We start from the raw sequence: 15,034 nt of genomic DNA, 5'->3' as shown, positions 1-15,034 counted from the left end.
GTTTTAAGACAAACGAGACCTAAGAGCAAATAAGTCTCTAATGAGATGCATGAGGAGAAGATAGCTTCAACAACTTCTTATTCTAACAAAGTTCTTAAACTGAAAGTTAAAATAAATAAAATTGATAAGGCTCTTCTGCTTACTAAAAATATGATATGTACATCTGCACAGGGTCATGCAAAGGACCTGCTGCAAATCTACCATACTATCCTGCCCTTGGTGATGGCCAAAAGTGGATACTAAAGGAAAAATGTAATAACAGGAGAAACATATACTGGTTCTTCCCCCAAAAAAACTCTCCCAACTTCCACAGCTTTGCATTTAAAACCGCCCAAGATTTTTCATCCACTGGTTTGCCACTTTTGGAACCTATATACACTTTTAGTATTTGCAATGTTCTCTTGCAAGGAGTTTTGAAGTTTAAATATGCTTGAGTGCTTTTGTTTGTTTTCAATTTGCTACCTGCCAGTTTTAGTTGATGGACTGTAATTATTGACCAAAATATAAAAAACTACTCCTTTTTCACCTTTTTCTTTCTGCTCATGATTTTTCAAATGTTTTTCACCTTCCCCTTCCCATTTCCTCTTTGGGCTGGCAGAAACAAAACTCAGTCTAAATTTGGTATAGATAAATAAAGAATAGAAATCAAATAATCTAATCAAGAGAACAAACGGAATTGTCATTTTGCCAAAAATTCTTATGTGGTTTTAATATGGAGTTTTCACTATTTTTGAAAAAGACTGCATGCTGTAATCCTCAAAAAACCAAAACCCAAACAAACAAGAGAGTGACTACATAAACATGATCACTTTGGTTCTATAGTCCTAAACACACCCATGAATCTCACAATTATTTTGTTGCATTTTGTAGTTTCAAATGTGCAGAGGTATCTTTAAATTTAACTTAACAAATAGCATTGGCTACTTTGAACTATTGTAGGGCAAATTAATAACAGAAAATAAAAAATTAAAAAGAAAACCAGGACACAAGTTTCATCACAACATTTACTTTCATTGGTTGCTAAAACATTATTCATTCATTGTAACTGCTAGTATTTTCCTTACACAGAAGTATATCACAAACCCTACTTTCAATTACTTTCAAAGTAAGTCATGTGAGCCTGAGGAACAAAGCCAGGTAAGACAGTGAGAGCCCAGTTAATATTACCTTTCAAAAAAACCCCATAATCATATTTACAGAAAGGGTAGAGATACTTTTATGTGGCCTTCTTGGTTTTGACAACACTGGCACATGGAGAGGGTGTTAATGATATTAGTTGTAGTGGCTGCTGAAAGCCATTCAGTGCTGAGGATACCACAAATCATCAAGGGAAAATAAAAATCGGTCATTTTCATTCATCCCAAATTTGTGGCTGGATGTTAGAGTTTGCTTCTAAAGAGCTACTGTGTCCAAACAAGAGTTACCTGCTGGAAGTACTTGTCACAGTTAATGTACTCCTTGTCGTGGGAGTCCTGCAGCTTGTTTGTTTTGATGTACTGCCAGAGAGCCTGGATGATGGCCGAGCGTGTCTGCGTGTGGATGCCCAGCAGGCGGGCCAGCCGCGGGTCCAGCTTGAACTGGGGGGGCTGGAACACAGAGCCAAGGAGGTGGCAGCACAGAGGAAAGCACACAGATACGCAAGTAGGAAGTTTCAGTTTTAATTCTCAGGGGACTCTGTTCTTTAGGAGAAGTATCCCATTCAGTGGCAGAGATTGCAAAAATACAAATTTTCATTTTTGTGTCTCACCATTGGTGCTTAGGAAGAAGGACCTTGTATCTGTGCCATGCACACAGACTACCTGTAGCACATGCTTCAAATAATAAAAACTTGCACAAAGACTCAGGAAGAATTTTCCCTTTCAACACTGATGCAAAATTTGACTTCTGAGAATGAGAGAAGAAAAAGAACAGTCCTTCCTCTGAACTACTGGAAGTTAACCAGAGAGAGAGAGAAGCAGGATGATGCTTCCACAGCTGCTTATAACTGCTGTCTCATGTCAACACACTGTCTTTGAACTCTGTTCAGGCATGAACCGTTCTGGTGTACACCAAAAAATTTACCCAACTATAACCAGTCAATAGATTTATTTCTTTTACTGATCTCAGTGATATAATTCCACTTCCCTGTTCTTCACCTCTTGTAACAATAAACTCCTTGGATAATCTGGAATTGGATGCTTCTTCAAGCGTGTACTCATACTCAGGTAAGTATTCACCACATTAATAAGCAAGAGTTACTCTGATGGGTGGCAGGTCACCCAAAGCTAGCTTTATAACAAATCTGGACCTAAGAACAAAAGAACATCTATTTTAAAGCATAAATTTATAATAATGGTGAGCATAACAAACATCATTATATTGTCTTAATAGCAAAAATTCTCGCTGCCTGTATCAGTATTTCAGTTAGCCCATATGCTCCCTAAAATTAATACAATTTTCTCTCTGCTAACATAAAATGGAGTGCCTATATCCTGAATAGATGCTATTTGCCTGGAGGCAAAAGAAGGTGGCAGAGAACAAGTTCTTAAAGGTACACCATCAAAATGCATCTGAGCCTGAGCCGTCATAGAAAAGGGGGATCCCATCTCCTCACAGCAGAGTGAGTTTAACAGTTCCCTTAAGACAGCAATGTTTCTTCCAGGGACCGTTTCAGTCAGATTAGTGAGCTCCACAACTGCAGTGTCCATCGTTTGTGCCAAGGTAAGGTTGCCACAGCTACACAGCTAGTTCAGGTATCACTAGCAAAAGCTTCTCCTCTTGTACTTCTTTTAAAGAATCACATGCGTAACTTGCATGCAACTTCTCTGACTATTCTCTAAGAAGCTAGAGGAGGAAATGCATATTTTTTCTGCAGCTGGGCAATAACAATACTAATTATCATAATGCCAAGACCAGCGTTTTGCTAGACTGTATTAGAAACTCACTTGATTTGTCCCCTTTAAATTTTAAATAATCCTTCTGTTTGGTATCATTCTAACTTCAATGGACCATGTGACACTGCAAGTACAAGTATATTGGGTTTAGAGCTGTGTGACAAGATGAATTTGCTCTGTTGCACTAGGTCCCAGTGGCTGTATGGTCCAGGCTAAAGCAGTGCACTGACCTGGTAGTCTAACATGAGGAGTAAAGTGCATCGCACGCTGACATCCCCAGGCCTCTTCACCTGGAAGCCATCCGTTTCCTGGGTCGTGGGAGTTCTGTGCCACTAACAAAGGGAAAAACAAAATTGTTGGTCTTTTTGTCACTGATGTCCATGGAGGTGCATCTAGCACACATACCATACCAGAATCAGACAAGTGCAAGCTTTCTGAAGATCTGGCAATCTAAAAAATAATCTAAAAAAGATAACAACAAAACCAAACCACAACAACCCCCCCACCTCCACCCTCCAGTCATTTCAATTCAGCTTTAGTGCAGAATCCGCTCTGCTGTTAACATACTTTACTTGTTAGGCGAAATGTGCACAATATTTTCATCTTTTCATACATTCTGTTCTAAGATGTGCACTGCAGCACTAAATCATCTATGCTTTTAGAGTAGATTCCTCTAGCAAACATTCTTAAGAATAATGGAATTTTGAAGACTTTGAAAATACTTTAAATGAGATAATGAATACAAAGTCCCTTAAACAAGGGAAGCAATAGGTGCCAGGTGTTTATGTGTGCCAGTAAGTAGTTTGTGCACAAAGGGGGCACAGCTTTCTCACCTCCACAAGATGATTGTCAGGTCCATAAAGATCTTTGTCCAGTTCAATAACCAAACTCTTAAAAAAAGATGAAAACTTCCGTTTCTGTTTGCTGAGCTGTACAAGCAGAAGAGCCAGACATGTATAAGGCTGCATTTATTAGCTTGTGTCCTAGACTTCTCAGTCTGTCTTGAACAATAAATCCCATGTAAATCACAAGTGCAATCAATCTAATTGAGTTCTCCCTCTGACAAAAACAGGGTAAGATGAAAAAATCTCAACAGCAGTGGAACAGTGTACATTTTAGGGAAGATTTCCTTGACTCTTAATGTTATTGAAAAGCACGAGCTTGTAAGGTGAACATGGCATCCATGAGAAAGGTCCAGAAAATTGCCATGAAAATTATCTCAGGACTGGAGTACCTCTCCTGTGAGGACAGGCTGAGAGAGCTGGGGTTGTTCAGCCCAGAGAAACACAGGTTGCAGGGAGTATTTAAAGGGGGCTTGTAAGAAATATCAAGGGCAACTTTTTACCAAGATCTGTAATTACAGGGTTGGACTGGTCTTAAGAAGGACATTTTTTACTCAGAGGGTGGTGAGGCACAGGTTGCCCACAGAAACTGTGGCTGCCCTATCCCTGAAAGTGTTCCAGGCCAGGCTGGATGGGGCTTTGAGCAACACAGACTAGTGGAAGGGGTCCCTGTCCAGGGCAGTAGGATGGAGTGAGATGGTTCTGAAGATCCCTTCCAACCCAAACCATTCTATGTTCCTAAGTCCTCTGTATACCTTTCTTTTAACAGCCTGGGTTTTTTTGATGAATGCTAATTTCTTGGTCTGATTTATCAGATTATAGTAAATTTTGCAGACTGTCATACACTAAGCAAAACTATTTCCTTTTAAGTTTTTTATTTTCATTTAATTACCAGTATTTGTTGTTTAGTGCACAGCTCATATTGTCTATATTAAAAATTAGAAGGTCTGTGATTACCTGACTCTCCACAGAATACAGGCCACAGGATTCCAATTTATTTCTTGCAGATAATATTTTATTAAAAAATTTAATGCGGATGATATTTTATTAAAAATGCTGGTAATTGAAAAGTTATGTTTTTCCAATAAAGAATCTCTTTCTTTATTGAAATTTCTGCTCTAATTTCTAAGCTGAATCTAACTTCAATTCCCAGATGCTGCACTTTGCCACCACTTCCTCCTCCAGCAAGACTGATTCATGTACAGTTACCTCCAGACAGACTGAAAGCCTTGCCCCCTCCATGCATGCATGTTCTCCATCTGTTTAGCCTATAAATACTTCCTTGTGAAGTCATTTCAAATAGATGGATGTCTTTATTAGGAAAGTCCAGCCTTCCCCAAGGACAGCTAAATCCACCACAGAGGTTTCTGAGGACTTCATAATGGTAAAATGTTTCTTCCATCCTTGCTCTAAGCATTCATACATTGTGTTGTACCCCCTAAGAATATGAAATACTGCCTTCTCCTTGTTATCCTGCTCTTCACAAGATGCAAGGGCCACTGCAGGCCAGAATTACCACACCTGCTGTAACCTGAACCTTCCCATCTCTTTAAAGGGATTAGTCTCAGCCCTCTTCTCTCCCCTTCCTCCTACTATCCTGTCCTTATGTCTGCCTCATTTTCTGCTGCACTCTCCAACGTTCCCATGTTAGGGCCTTATCCTTCACTTGGGTTCACAGTGCCTTCCCAGCAGCAACAAGCCAACACTGCCATTCAGACATGTCTTGTCTCAGCTGATGTCCCCAGTACAACCTACCACCCCAAAGGACAATCTTTAGATCCTGCCAGACCCAGTGAAGCAGAGATAAGTCATACATCATCCAGGAGCTTCCCCTCCACGCGCAGCTCCCACGAAGCAATGCTGCCATCAGAGTCATCAGCGTCTGATTTTGCAGGATTGAATGTGTTGGAGATGTAAAGTCTCAGTTTCCGCTTTTGCTGTTATGCACATAGACAAGGGAAAAATACATATCCAGTTTAAGTTCAGGATCTGAGGAAGCTGCAGGAAAGGTGACAATTACACATATAATAGGGAATCTCCATGTTTTGTACAGCTGCACCAGTTGTATTACAATTTAAGATTCTGTTACATGTACGAAAATACACTGAAGAGCTGAATCTAAAAATTCCTTTCAAAAACTCTTGGCTATACAAACATGCTGAAATTCACCATAAATGGAGGAAGACAGGAGGTTGCCATGCCTAAGAAGTGATACATCCTATACTTCTAGATTAGATATCTGAGAAATCATTGTGGGTAAAGCATGATATTATGTCCTTTCTGGCTTCAACCTAGCTAGATTGCTAAAATTCAGCTGCAAGTCTATTGCAACACAAATGTCTTTCATAGTTGCATAGCTCAGATTTGTAAATGGCAGTCACAAATACAGCTCATGCTGCCAACTACCTGCTGAGCACACCTCTGCCCATCTGCATTGTGCCATCATGCAGCAGCTGCTAACAATCCTCCTGCAGACACACCTGAACACAGCGACACACACACCACTGCATTACCCTCCTCTTCACCCCAGCTGCCTTCACCCTGCGCAAACATGCTGCAGCTCCAGCTTGCTGGGAGACTTGTGTGAAGGAAGGCACCCTGCTTCATCCCTAACCCAGGTGCTAAAGTCTGTCAGAGATACAATCATGCCAATACATTGTCATTTTTACAGACCACCTGAAGCTTCCGGGTCACTGTAGTGGCTTATGGCTGTGTCATCTCCCAGTGCCCTTCCTTCCATGCATCATGTGGAAAACCCAGCTATTAAGTCTGATGCATGGATTCCAGAAAAGATTGTTACCAAAAATGACTCTGGGACTCTAATCTCCAATACCTATGTAGATGACAATGTCAAAAAGGCTACAGTTGTCAAGTTAATGCCAACAAAAGAACGTAAGAAAGGAGCAATCTTGTAAAGCTTATACACACATAGGAGAGAACGAAGTTCCATACAGCAGATTATACAGCATAATCTGGCATAGAGGAATGGGGAAGGCAGAGATGTATGGCTGAAGAGGAACAGGAAAATTACTACATTTTGCCAAATCTGGAGAAGACAGCGACAGAGAGGTTTGATAGAAATGGAGTGTCAACAGTATGCTCTGACAGGGAACAGGATTTTCCGAAGTGCCATCCGTGTAGAAAATGGCAGATTTACACAGGTAAGAACAGGCAGATTAGCAGAAAAATATTCTTGTGAATCCATGTTTTTTCCATCTTTTCCCACAGGATTTCTGTTGCCAAAGTGCTATTTCATAACATAATTATTTTAATGACCCCAAATCTCTATTTAGTGTGGTGGATTTGTGAAGGATTTCACATGTCTAAACTCAAAACTCTTCAAATTACCCTGGACATTTTATGCACCATTCCTAAATTTTACCCCCAGCTGGATTCCTTGCAGAACTGTACCTACATACACAAGCAGGCTTTTACTTAATAGACATCTAGTGTCACCAGCACCACTGGCTCCTTGTAAGAGCTACCTGGGAATGGTTCTGCTCCCAGACATTTTGGGAGGCTGTCTCCTCTTCCAGGTCCAGGAACTAGACAATGGCTCTTGAACTTGCCCTACATACCCTTATTACCAGCAGTGGTAATGCATACTTCATGCTGTGGAATTTAAAGAAAATAAATTTAGAAATCCCTAGCAAGACTTCAGAACTGTGGCTCTAGAGCCAGGAACAGTTACTTTGGACTCTTAAGCCCTTTCTCTCCTACTGTGACTATTCTCCTGGCAGCTGATTCAAACTACCAGTGAGCAATAAGACCCTTAGCAGGGACCCAAGAGTACAGTATGAATCCTACCTGAAGGGATCTATCCAGTAACAACTCCAGCATGCACAGCCATACTGCTATCATAGGGATGTCCAGTCTTGGAAGATGCCAGTTCACAGATGAGATATAGTCAAAACTGAGCTCAAGAAAGAAAGACACCAACGTGGTGCTGGGTGGAGTTTTAAAGTACAGGCCATAAAGTCTCCTCAGTTGCTGATACACATCAAAAATCACTGCATTTGGTTCACTCTCAGTATCCCTATGTTCCACAAGAATGTCAAGTTCATATCCAGAAGGCTCTCAGAATGAGAGAAAGAACACCTTCTTCCATCTCCAGCTGAGCAACTCCATCTCATCCAGAGAGGAAATGATAACATTTATGAACAACTTGATTGCTTCGCAGCTTACATAAAGAGGTGGCAAGAAGCAACAGCCCTTCAATAAATTCTGTAAATTTCTCAGCCATGTGCTTTATCACACAGACCTAAAATCCGTTCTCCTCTCTGTATGGTGGATTCTCAGAGAACAGAAGAGCAAGCAACCAAAGGACTCTCAGTAGCTGGAAGCAAAAACTAAAGAGAAGACTTACAGCTCTAGGGCAAAAAGTAAGCATCACATTTCATCTCTTCAGACACACCAGAACTTCACCACCCAAAAAGGTAAAGCTAAGCAGGAGGAACTTCACAGAGTCTTGATCAACTTTGTGAATCAAATAATCTCTTGTCCAAAAATCAGTAAACATTTGATCTTGTTCTTTTACAGTAAGACACTGATCTTTGACTCAGCTTCAGCAAAAGGAACTTTAAATAGCAGTCATATTAAAATGAAAAGTCTTCCCCTAAACCCACTGTATTTCACTCACAATTTCTCCTTGAGAAAAGGAAAAGGAAAGAAGTAATCATATGTAACAGATAAGTGGTCATGTCAGCAATGAACTCCTATAAAGGTCTCAGCACAGCTGCTGGGCAAGCTCACATGAAATCAAACAGATTGGAATGGGAGGCTGACAGGAATGGTGGAGCAGCACACCCAAAGCTTGCTCTTTCTCCAAGTTCTCTGATGTCATCTTCACACAAATGAATACAGCTTTAAGTAATGAATACAGCTTTAAATGGGTGAAATGCCAGAGATCTGTCAAATCCTCCAGAAAACCTTCCCTGGTTTACAGTGTTCCTTTTTCTTTTTTCCAGTTTCTATTAATAGTGAATCCCTAACAAGCTGAATCAGAAAGCAAGCATCTGATGAACCCACGATCTGTGTGCCATCCCCCAGATAAATCTCCATCAACTGCTGAAGCTAGTTTCCTTCAATGAACTCTCAGGCTGGACCCAAAACCTCCCAGACACTTCCAGGGAAGTTGTGCTTGGGATTTCAAACAAACAAAGTTATTAGCAGACAGTCTACTGCTGACTGACTCAAGAAAATCTGACTGCCAATCTTGTAAGTAGTATTGTGTTAAGAGCTCTCTAAGTATATCTTAAGGGTGAATTTCTATGAACCTCAATATAGCATAAAAACCTCAAGCACAAAGCACAGAAAATACTAAAATCTGGGTTTCTGCCTTTGCATATACAGTAACAGTTCTCTGGTCTCACAGAAAAAAAAAACTTTTTAGAAAGCAAAATGAACAGTGGTAGCATGGAAAATCAGGAGACAGAAAAAACAATGACCACTGTCTGATCATTATAAAATACCCAAATTAAATGAAGAATGTCCATATCAGAGCTGGAGTATAGAGGTATCTCGCTCAGAGAAGCAGCAAGATATGTCAAAATTTGTAGAGGAAACAAAATTAGTTAGGTAACTCCTGAAAAGAAAATGGACATGAACTTAAAAATGGCCAACCCAAAGCAGAAAAACCAGTGACTTGGTATACTACACCAGTATAATGAATAATAAAAGGAATGAGAAAGTATTTACTGAGTTCAAAATTGCACCGGCACATGAAAAACACTTATAAACAGTTCTATAAAAGCGTAAACAATGACAACAAAACTCAAAAAAAGTGAAGCAAATGCTACAGAGGAATAAAATGGAAATTAGTATGCACAACAGTCTACAAAATCAGCTGTAGCAGCTTATTTCGTACTTGTATATTCTACTTCCTCAGGAGAGAATGAGGAGTTGTATAGTGACAGGTAATAAGAAAAAGTCAGGTGCACTGCAAAATTATTTTTCGACAGGGATTGGTAGGAATGAATTTTTTACCTGAGAAAAGAGAACGTTAAAGACCATTAAAGAACCTGAAAGACATATTTAAAACACTGACTGATTAAAGGAGATAAGGTGTTTGTATTTTCCTTATCTCATAATGCAAAAAGCAGAACACAGAATTATGCCACAAGACAAGTGTTTCAGAAAAAAACCCGAATTGCTTTCTGGCAACAATCCAAAATCAATTCCTCAGTCATCTTAAAACCTGAAAGTGGGGGAAAACCAAATCTCAATTCACGAAACTAGGGAGAGAGACACTATGATGGTGTTCTGATGCTACTACTTGTTTTTCACTTAAAAATGGAGAACCTGGAAGCAGATCATTTAGTTTGGGAACTGCAACTATACACATATCTGCTAAACTGAATGTCTCACACCAGTTCACTGCAAAAGAGGGACAGTCTCTGGATGACAGTCTGCGGTTTGGGTGAGACGAAAGTACTTTCTGTGGTGCCAGGACCTGGAGTGGGAGCCCTGCTTGTGTCATGGTCACATCCCACTCTCAGTCAGAAGACCCTGGTTCAGGCTTTAGGATGAAAATCATCTCAGTCTTGAAATTATGTTTATGGCGACAACTGTCTGTTTCAAGGTTACACAATGGAGACAAATAAGCATTTTTAGGGTGTTATTTATCTATATTATTTTAAACATCCCCTTCTGTATAAAAGAATTGTGCCCTGAACACCATTGTCTACACCACCTTAATCTCTCAACTGTGAAGGGAGCCGAGAGTGACTAGCTCACATATAAATGAATGAAATGGCTATGTCTATACTTAGCCAAATAAATCCCACTCCCAAAGTCCACCATGGCCTTAGAACTGCATAGATTTTCAGTAATTGATTCTTTAATGACATCTACTGATCTGTTGAGTGTATGGTTTCTGTTTCCTTCAGGCCATGGAGCTTGCTATATCTGTCAAACAGCCCTGTCTGCCTGACTACCTCCTAAAGTTCTTTCTGGAATTCTGACCATGTGGGTCTTCCATTAAGTCAGTACAAGGACTTTTGCTAATGCTGCTCTGCAGACAAGGAATTCTGAGACTCTCATGACAGATGCAATCCAAGAACGCAGGGCTGGCTGAAGAAGAGGAGAGTACACAGCAGTGCCCAACCAGCAGAAAACTGCCAAGGCAGCTGAAGAGGGCTGCTGACAAAGGAGTTGACAGGTGGGGAAGGCCATTTTCCCCTTCAACAGCCGCCCAAACCCCAGGTCTCCTCACTTCTTGAGCCATCCCACAGCTGTCATCTGGTTCAAGAGTGCACCTGTTCTCAGGAGATCCAAGTAGGATCAACAAGCCAAACATATTTTATGCACTGTCCTCTCCAAAAAAAAAGCTTTAACCACTTATGCCTAAAATTTCCCCAGAATAGTTAGTCTTCAGACAGAAAAAAACCCCAGCCTGAGCAACACCAGACCATAAATCTGTGGTTCCCTACAACCAGAGATTCTAGCTGTTTGTAGCTCAATCACCACGACAAACACCGTAACTGCAGCTACAGCTGATAACTCTGAGAAATCCTGCATATTCCCTACATAATTTCACATACTTTAGATAAATTCATATTTCTCATAGGATTACAATCCCAGTTTGAGAATCACTGTTCTAAAGCAAGTATTTCAAAATTACAAGAGCTTTGGTAAGAGATGGAAATGCAGAGATAACTTCTATTGCTGTTACCAATTCTGCAACTATAATAAAATGGAAATACTTAACATTAAGAAAAACCCAAGTTTATCTAGGTTTGGCCCTATTTTGACAGTTCTGATACCTATATGCTAGGACTACCTACACATGAATTTGGAAAACATCTGTTTGATCATTCTCTAGATGTTAACTGAGTAAGTGATATTTAAAATGTGTTTGCTGAGCCCTAGATAGAAACAGAATTTTCTGTCTACAGTTTCTGTAGAGTGTTGTGCCTCCTACACTCTCCCCTATCCCAGACACTGAATATCTCCATAGCTTACAGCTAGGACCTTGTGCACTTGTTGATTCCCTCATTAAAGACTTTGCCACAGAATAAATAACTTCCTGTTGATTTATGAATTTAATTCAAAGTCTTCAATCACCTTTAAATATGGCCAGATTCCTAACTAGTTTAAAATAATGGTGTTCTACCCATATCAAGAAGGTAAGACAAATTATTTCTTCTGAGAGTAAAATCTATTATGTGCAACACTTCTTAAGAATGAACTCATGATTTAGACCACCCACAATTCAGTTTCCTTTCTGTCTAGGAGGTGTTAATGGAACTTGATAACTTAATTGGTTTTTTTTTTGTTTTGGGGTTTTTTTTTTATGTTTTGTTTGTTTCACATATATCAACTGGAAAAACACCAAGAGGTAAAAGCCTTCCACATTTTATCAGGTACCTGGACAGTGACAAAGACAACAGAATATTGATCTTTGTTGGGCTGACCTCCATCACTGTGGTACAGACAAGAATGATAGCTTTATGTCACAGAAGACATATGGGTACAAAACCCTTCGTTCTATGAGAATTATTTGAGGAATAGAGTATGAGGTACCCAATACAGTTACAAGAACTTAAATGAGAAATGAAAAGAAATTCTTCACAATGAGAGTCAGAAAAAATGTAACAGACTGCCTAACAAGGCTGTAAAACCTCCATCTTTACAGATTTTCAAAACTCAACAAGGCCTTGACAGCCCTGTTTTTAGCAGAAAGTTGAACAAAGAAACTTCCAGTTTCCTCCTATCTAAACTCTTCCATGATTCCAATGAATAGACTCAGAAAACTTAGAAAAAACCTTTTCAGTGGGATATTAGTAAGAGCAAAGTGCTGGACTTTATCTGACAGAAACCGCAGAAAATGTCATCCATTCTTTTTTTACACAGATAATAATTTCTGTAAGTAATTCTTCCCATTGTATGCTCTGTTATTCCACAAGTTCCACTTTTGACCAAATTTGAACTGGAAACGTAGTACATACCTTCAGCATATCCCTCTAATCTCTTATTTTCTCATTTTTTATCATTTTAATACAAAGTTCCCAAACCAATGTTTATCTATCCTTTATTTATCCCTAGGCTATTATGCCCCTTATTAAAGACTTTCAGAAGCTAGAGCTGGTAATAGCCACTGAATTTTCTCTACCACTTTTCTGTGGATGCTGATTCACAGCTGTTTGCTCTTAGGAGCTTTGTCTAACCCATTCCAAAGCATTTCTGCTATGAGACTTTAGCTTGAAAGGTATTTCCACCATTTACTACAAGAATTATTTTTCTCCCCTGATACAATGTACAGATTTCTCACAACATACCTTCATTGGTCTCTTCAGCGCTTCCTGAATGTCCACGCGCTTCCGCATAATGGTCTGGTCTAGCTTGCGCTCAAAGGCCAAGAGATCCATGTAGGCCTGCGACTCAGGAACCAGCTCCCGGATCTGAGAAGGAAGCAAGGAATACCTCAACACTGGGAGCACAAATGTGCCACGCTCCAGAACAGCCACACTGACACATTCCCAGCCCTTGGACAGGAGTGCCCAGAGGACCTCTCCCTGCGACAGCAGGTCCCAGACAGTGGGGCAGGTCTCAGAGACATGGGACAAGCACAGACTGAAGAGCAGGAGCACAGAACTGAGGCTAATGCATTCTGGAAGACCCCACCTGAATCCACAGAGCCTGAACCATGGCTGTTTTCTTCCAGAGAGGCTTAGCTACCAGCAGCCAGGGAGACTACTCTTGGCAATCCAAACTACAGTGAATTTGTCCTGTTCAAAACTAGAAAAGTGCTGCATCCCCCAAACTAAAGGGGGAGGGGGTTGGGGTGTGTTCATGTTGGTGTTTCAAAAACAAGTGTCACCCATTGTAAGTAAAACTGCCAGGTAGGATGCCTGCCTTTGTCAGCACATCTTCCTATGTTGGTGAAATTGACCTTCATGTCAAAGTTTCAACACGACCAGCCATCAGGTGTCAACTTCTGATCCTGCCAACTTTTATTGGAATTTTAACACATTAGTTAACTACATTAGTTCTATTGACAAACCTCTCTTTATTTTCTCTTTTACAAGCAGAGGAGGGGATATGAAGTAGGTTGGAAGTATGACCTAATGAACTGAGCTTAGAAATGAGTAAGTATACCCTTAAATGAAAATGTTGCTTCTTGATTTGGAATAACTCATGCAGGAAAACCATAAAAAGGTACTGTAAGTAATTAAAATAGATCTACTACACAACCTTTTCTATTTCTACAATATTCACTCTAGCTTTTCTATTTCTACAATATTCACTCAATATTCACTCCTATATTTCCATAGGAATTGAGTTGATATTCATGTTTTGCTTTAGAAACAGAATTAGTTACAGTTAAAATTACAGTTTATATCTGGTGTAAGGCACAAACACTTATGTGAGAGACACCAGGCATGCACCTGTTCCCTGTGGGCTGCAAGGACATGAGAACTATTGCAGAGGTCATGCCAACAGCTGGCTCTCCTAGTATTGTATCTCCGACAAGGTTTCAAAGTTGCTGCCTTTCAGTATCCGCAACAGTCCAAGGCAGAGCGTTCCAGGCAATGTGGGGTGAAGAACCTCCTTTTGCTCCTTTGGAACCTGCCACGAGTGAGTTTCATTTGATGCCATTTCCCTGCACTGCTGGAGCAGCTGTGGGAAGGCATTCCCTAGGCACCTTTGCTATATGTTTTACAGGCTTTTGCCATCCCTTTCTTAATAATTTTCTTTTCCAGCCTGAAGACGAACAATTTCTCCTTGCTGTATTTAGACAGACTAAGGTTATTAAATAAATGTCTCTTTCAACTGACTCTTTTTGTTTTGAGATGGTAGAATACCTGCTCTACTTACAGCAAGACTATAACTTTGGAAAAGCAGAAACCACAGATACTTTGGAAAAGTAGAAACCAGAGCCAAAACTCTGTTCAGCTTTAGACAAGCCATGATAGTTTTAACTGCTTATATGCTTTCTCAAATGTTAGTATCAGCAGCATAATAAAAGAAACATGAGCACGAAGAACAAGCATTACCCTGGAAACATCAAGGAACTGACAAACAGCTTGCAGAGCAAGGGCAGCGAGGCACTGAGTGCATATCTTTGGACACAACAAAACACTCCAATGTTTTTTTCCTGTTCTGCACAAAGATTCCTCAGTTCCTTGCCTGAAGAAATTAATGATGGTGTGCTACAGTCAATTAAAAATTCTGGACCGAGAAAGCAGTTTCAGACCTTTAATGCCAAGTGCCATCAGAGTCAGTTTGTGAACCCCCTGGGCACACGGTGAAGCATGGCCTACAGAGTCCTTAGGATAGAGCCTATGCAGCACAGATTACACAACCTTTCTGGCTGGT

General features: G+C 40.2%; 1 protein-coding gene across 2 annotated transcripts in view; it reads right to left on the bottom strand.

The window, feature by feature from the left end:
• SMARCD3 (SWI/SNF related, matrix associated, actin dependent regulator of chromatin, subfamily d, member 3) overlaps nucleotides 1–15,034 on the bottom strand; it is a 73,559-nt gene that overhangs the window by 15,194 nt on the left and 43,331 nt on the right. For both annotated transcript variants that reach the window (XM_031064904.1, XM_005430565.2), the window contains exons 4-8: nucleotides 12,994–13,116; nucleotides 5,530–5,652; nucleotides 3,707–3,802; nucleotides 3,104–3,205; nucleotides 1,425–1,586 (exon numbers count right to left, since the gene is read on the bottom strand). In XM_031064904.1, the coding sequence (XP_030920764.1) occupies nucleotides 1,425–1,586; nucleotides 3,104–3,205; nucleotides 3,707–3,802; nucleotides 5,530–5,652; nucleotides 12,994–13,116 (606 nt within the window). The remainder of the gene's footprint in view (nucleotides 1–1,424; nucleotides 1,587–3,103; nucleotides 3,206–3,706; nucleotides 3,803–5,529; nucleotides 5,653–12,993; nucleotides 13,117–15,034) is intronic.

This window comes from Geospiza fortis, unplaced genomic scaffold (genome assembly GCF_000277835.1).
Source record: "Geospiza fortis unplaced genomic scaffold, GeoFor_1.0 scaffold891, whole genome shotgun sequence".
In the NCBI taxonomy this organism is placed as follows: domain Eukaryota; kingdom Metazoa; phylum Chordata; class Aves; order Passeriformes; family Thraupidae; genus Geospiza; species Geospiza fortis.
Note: the sequence above shows the minus strand (reverse complement) of the source record. Positions and strands in the feature narration are given on the sequence as shown.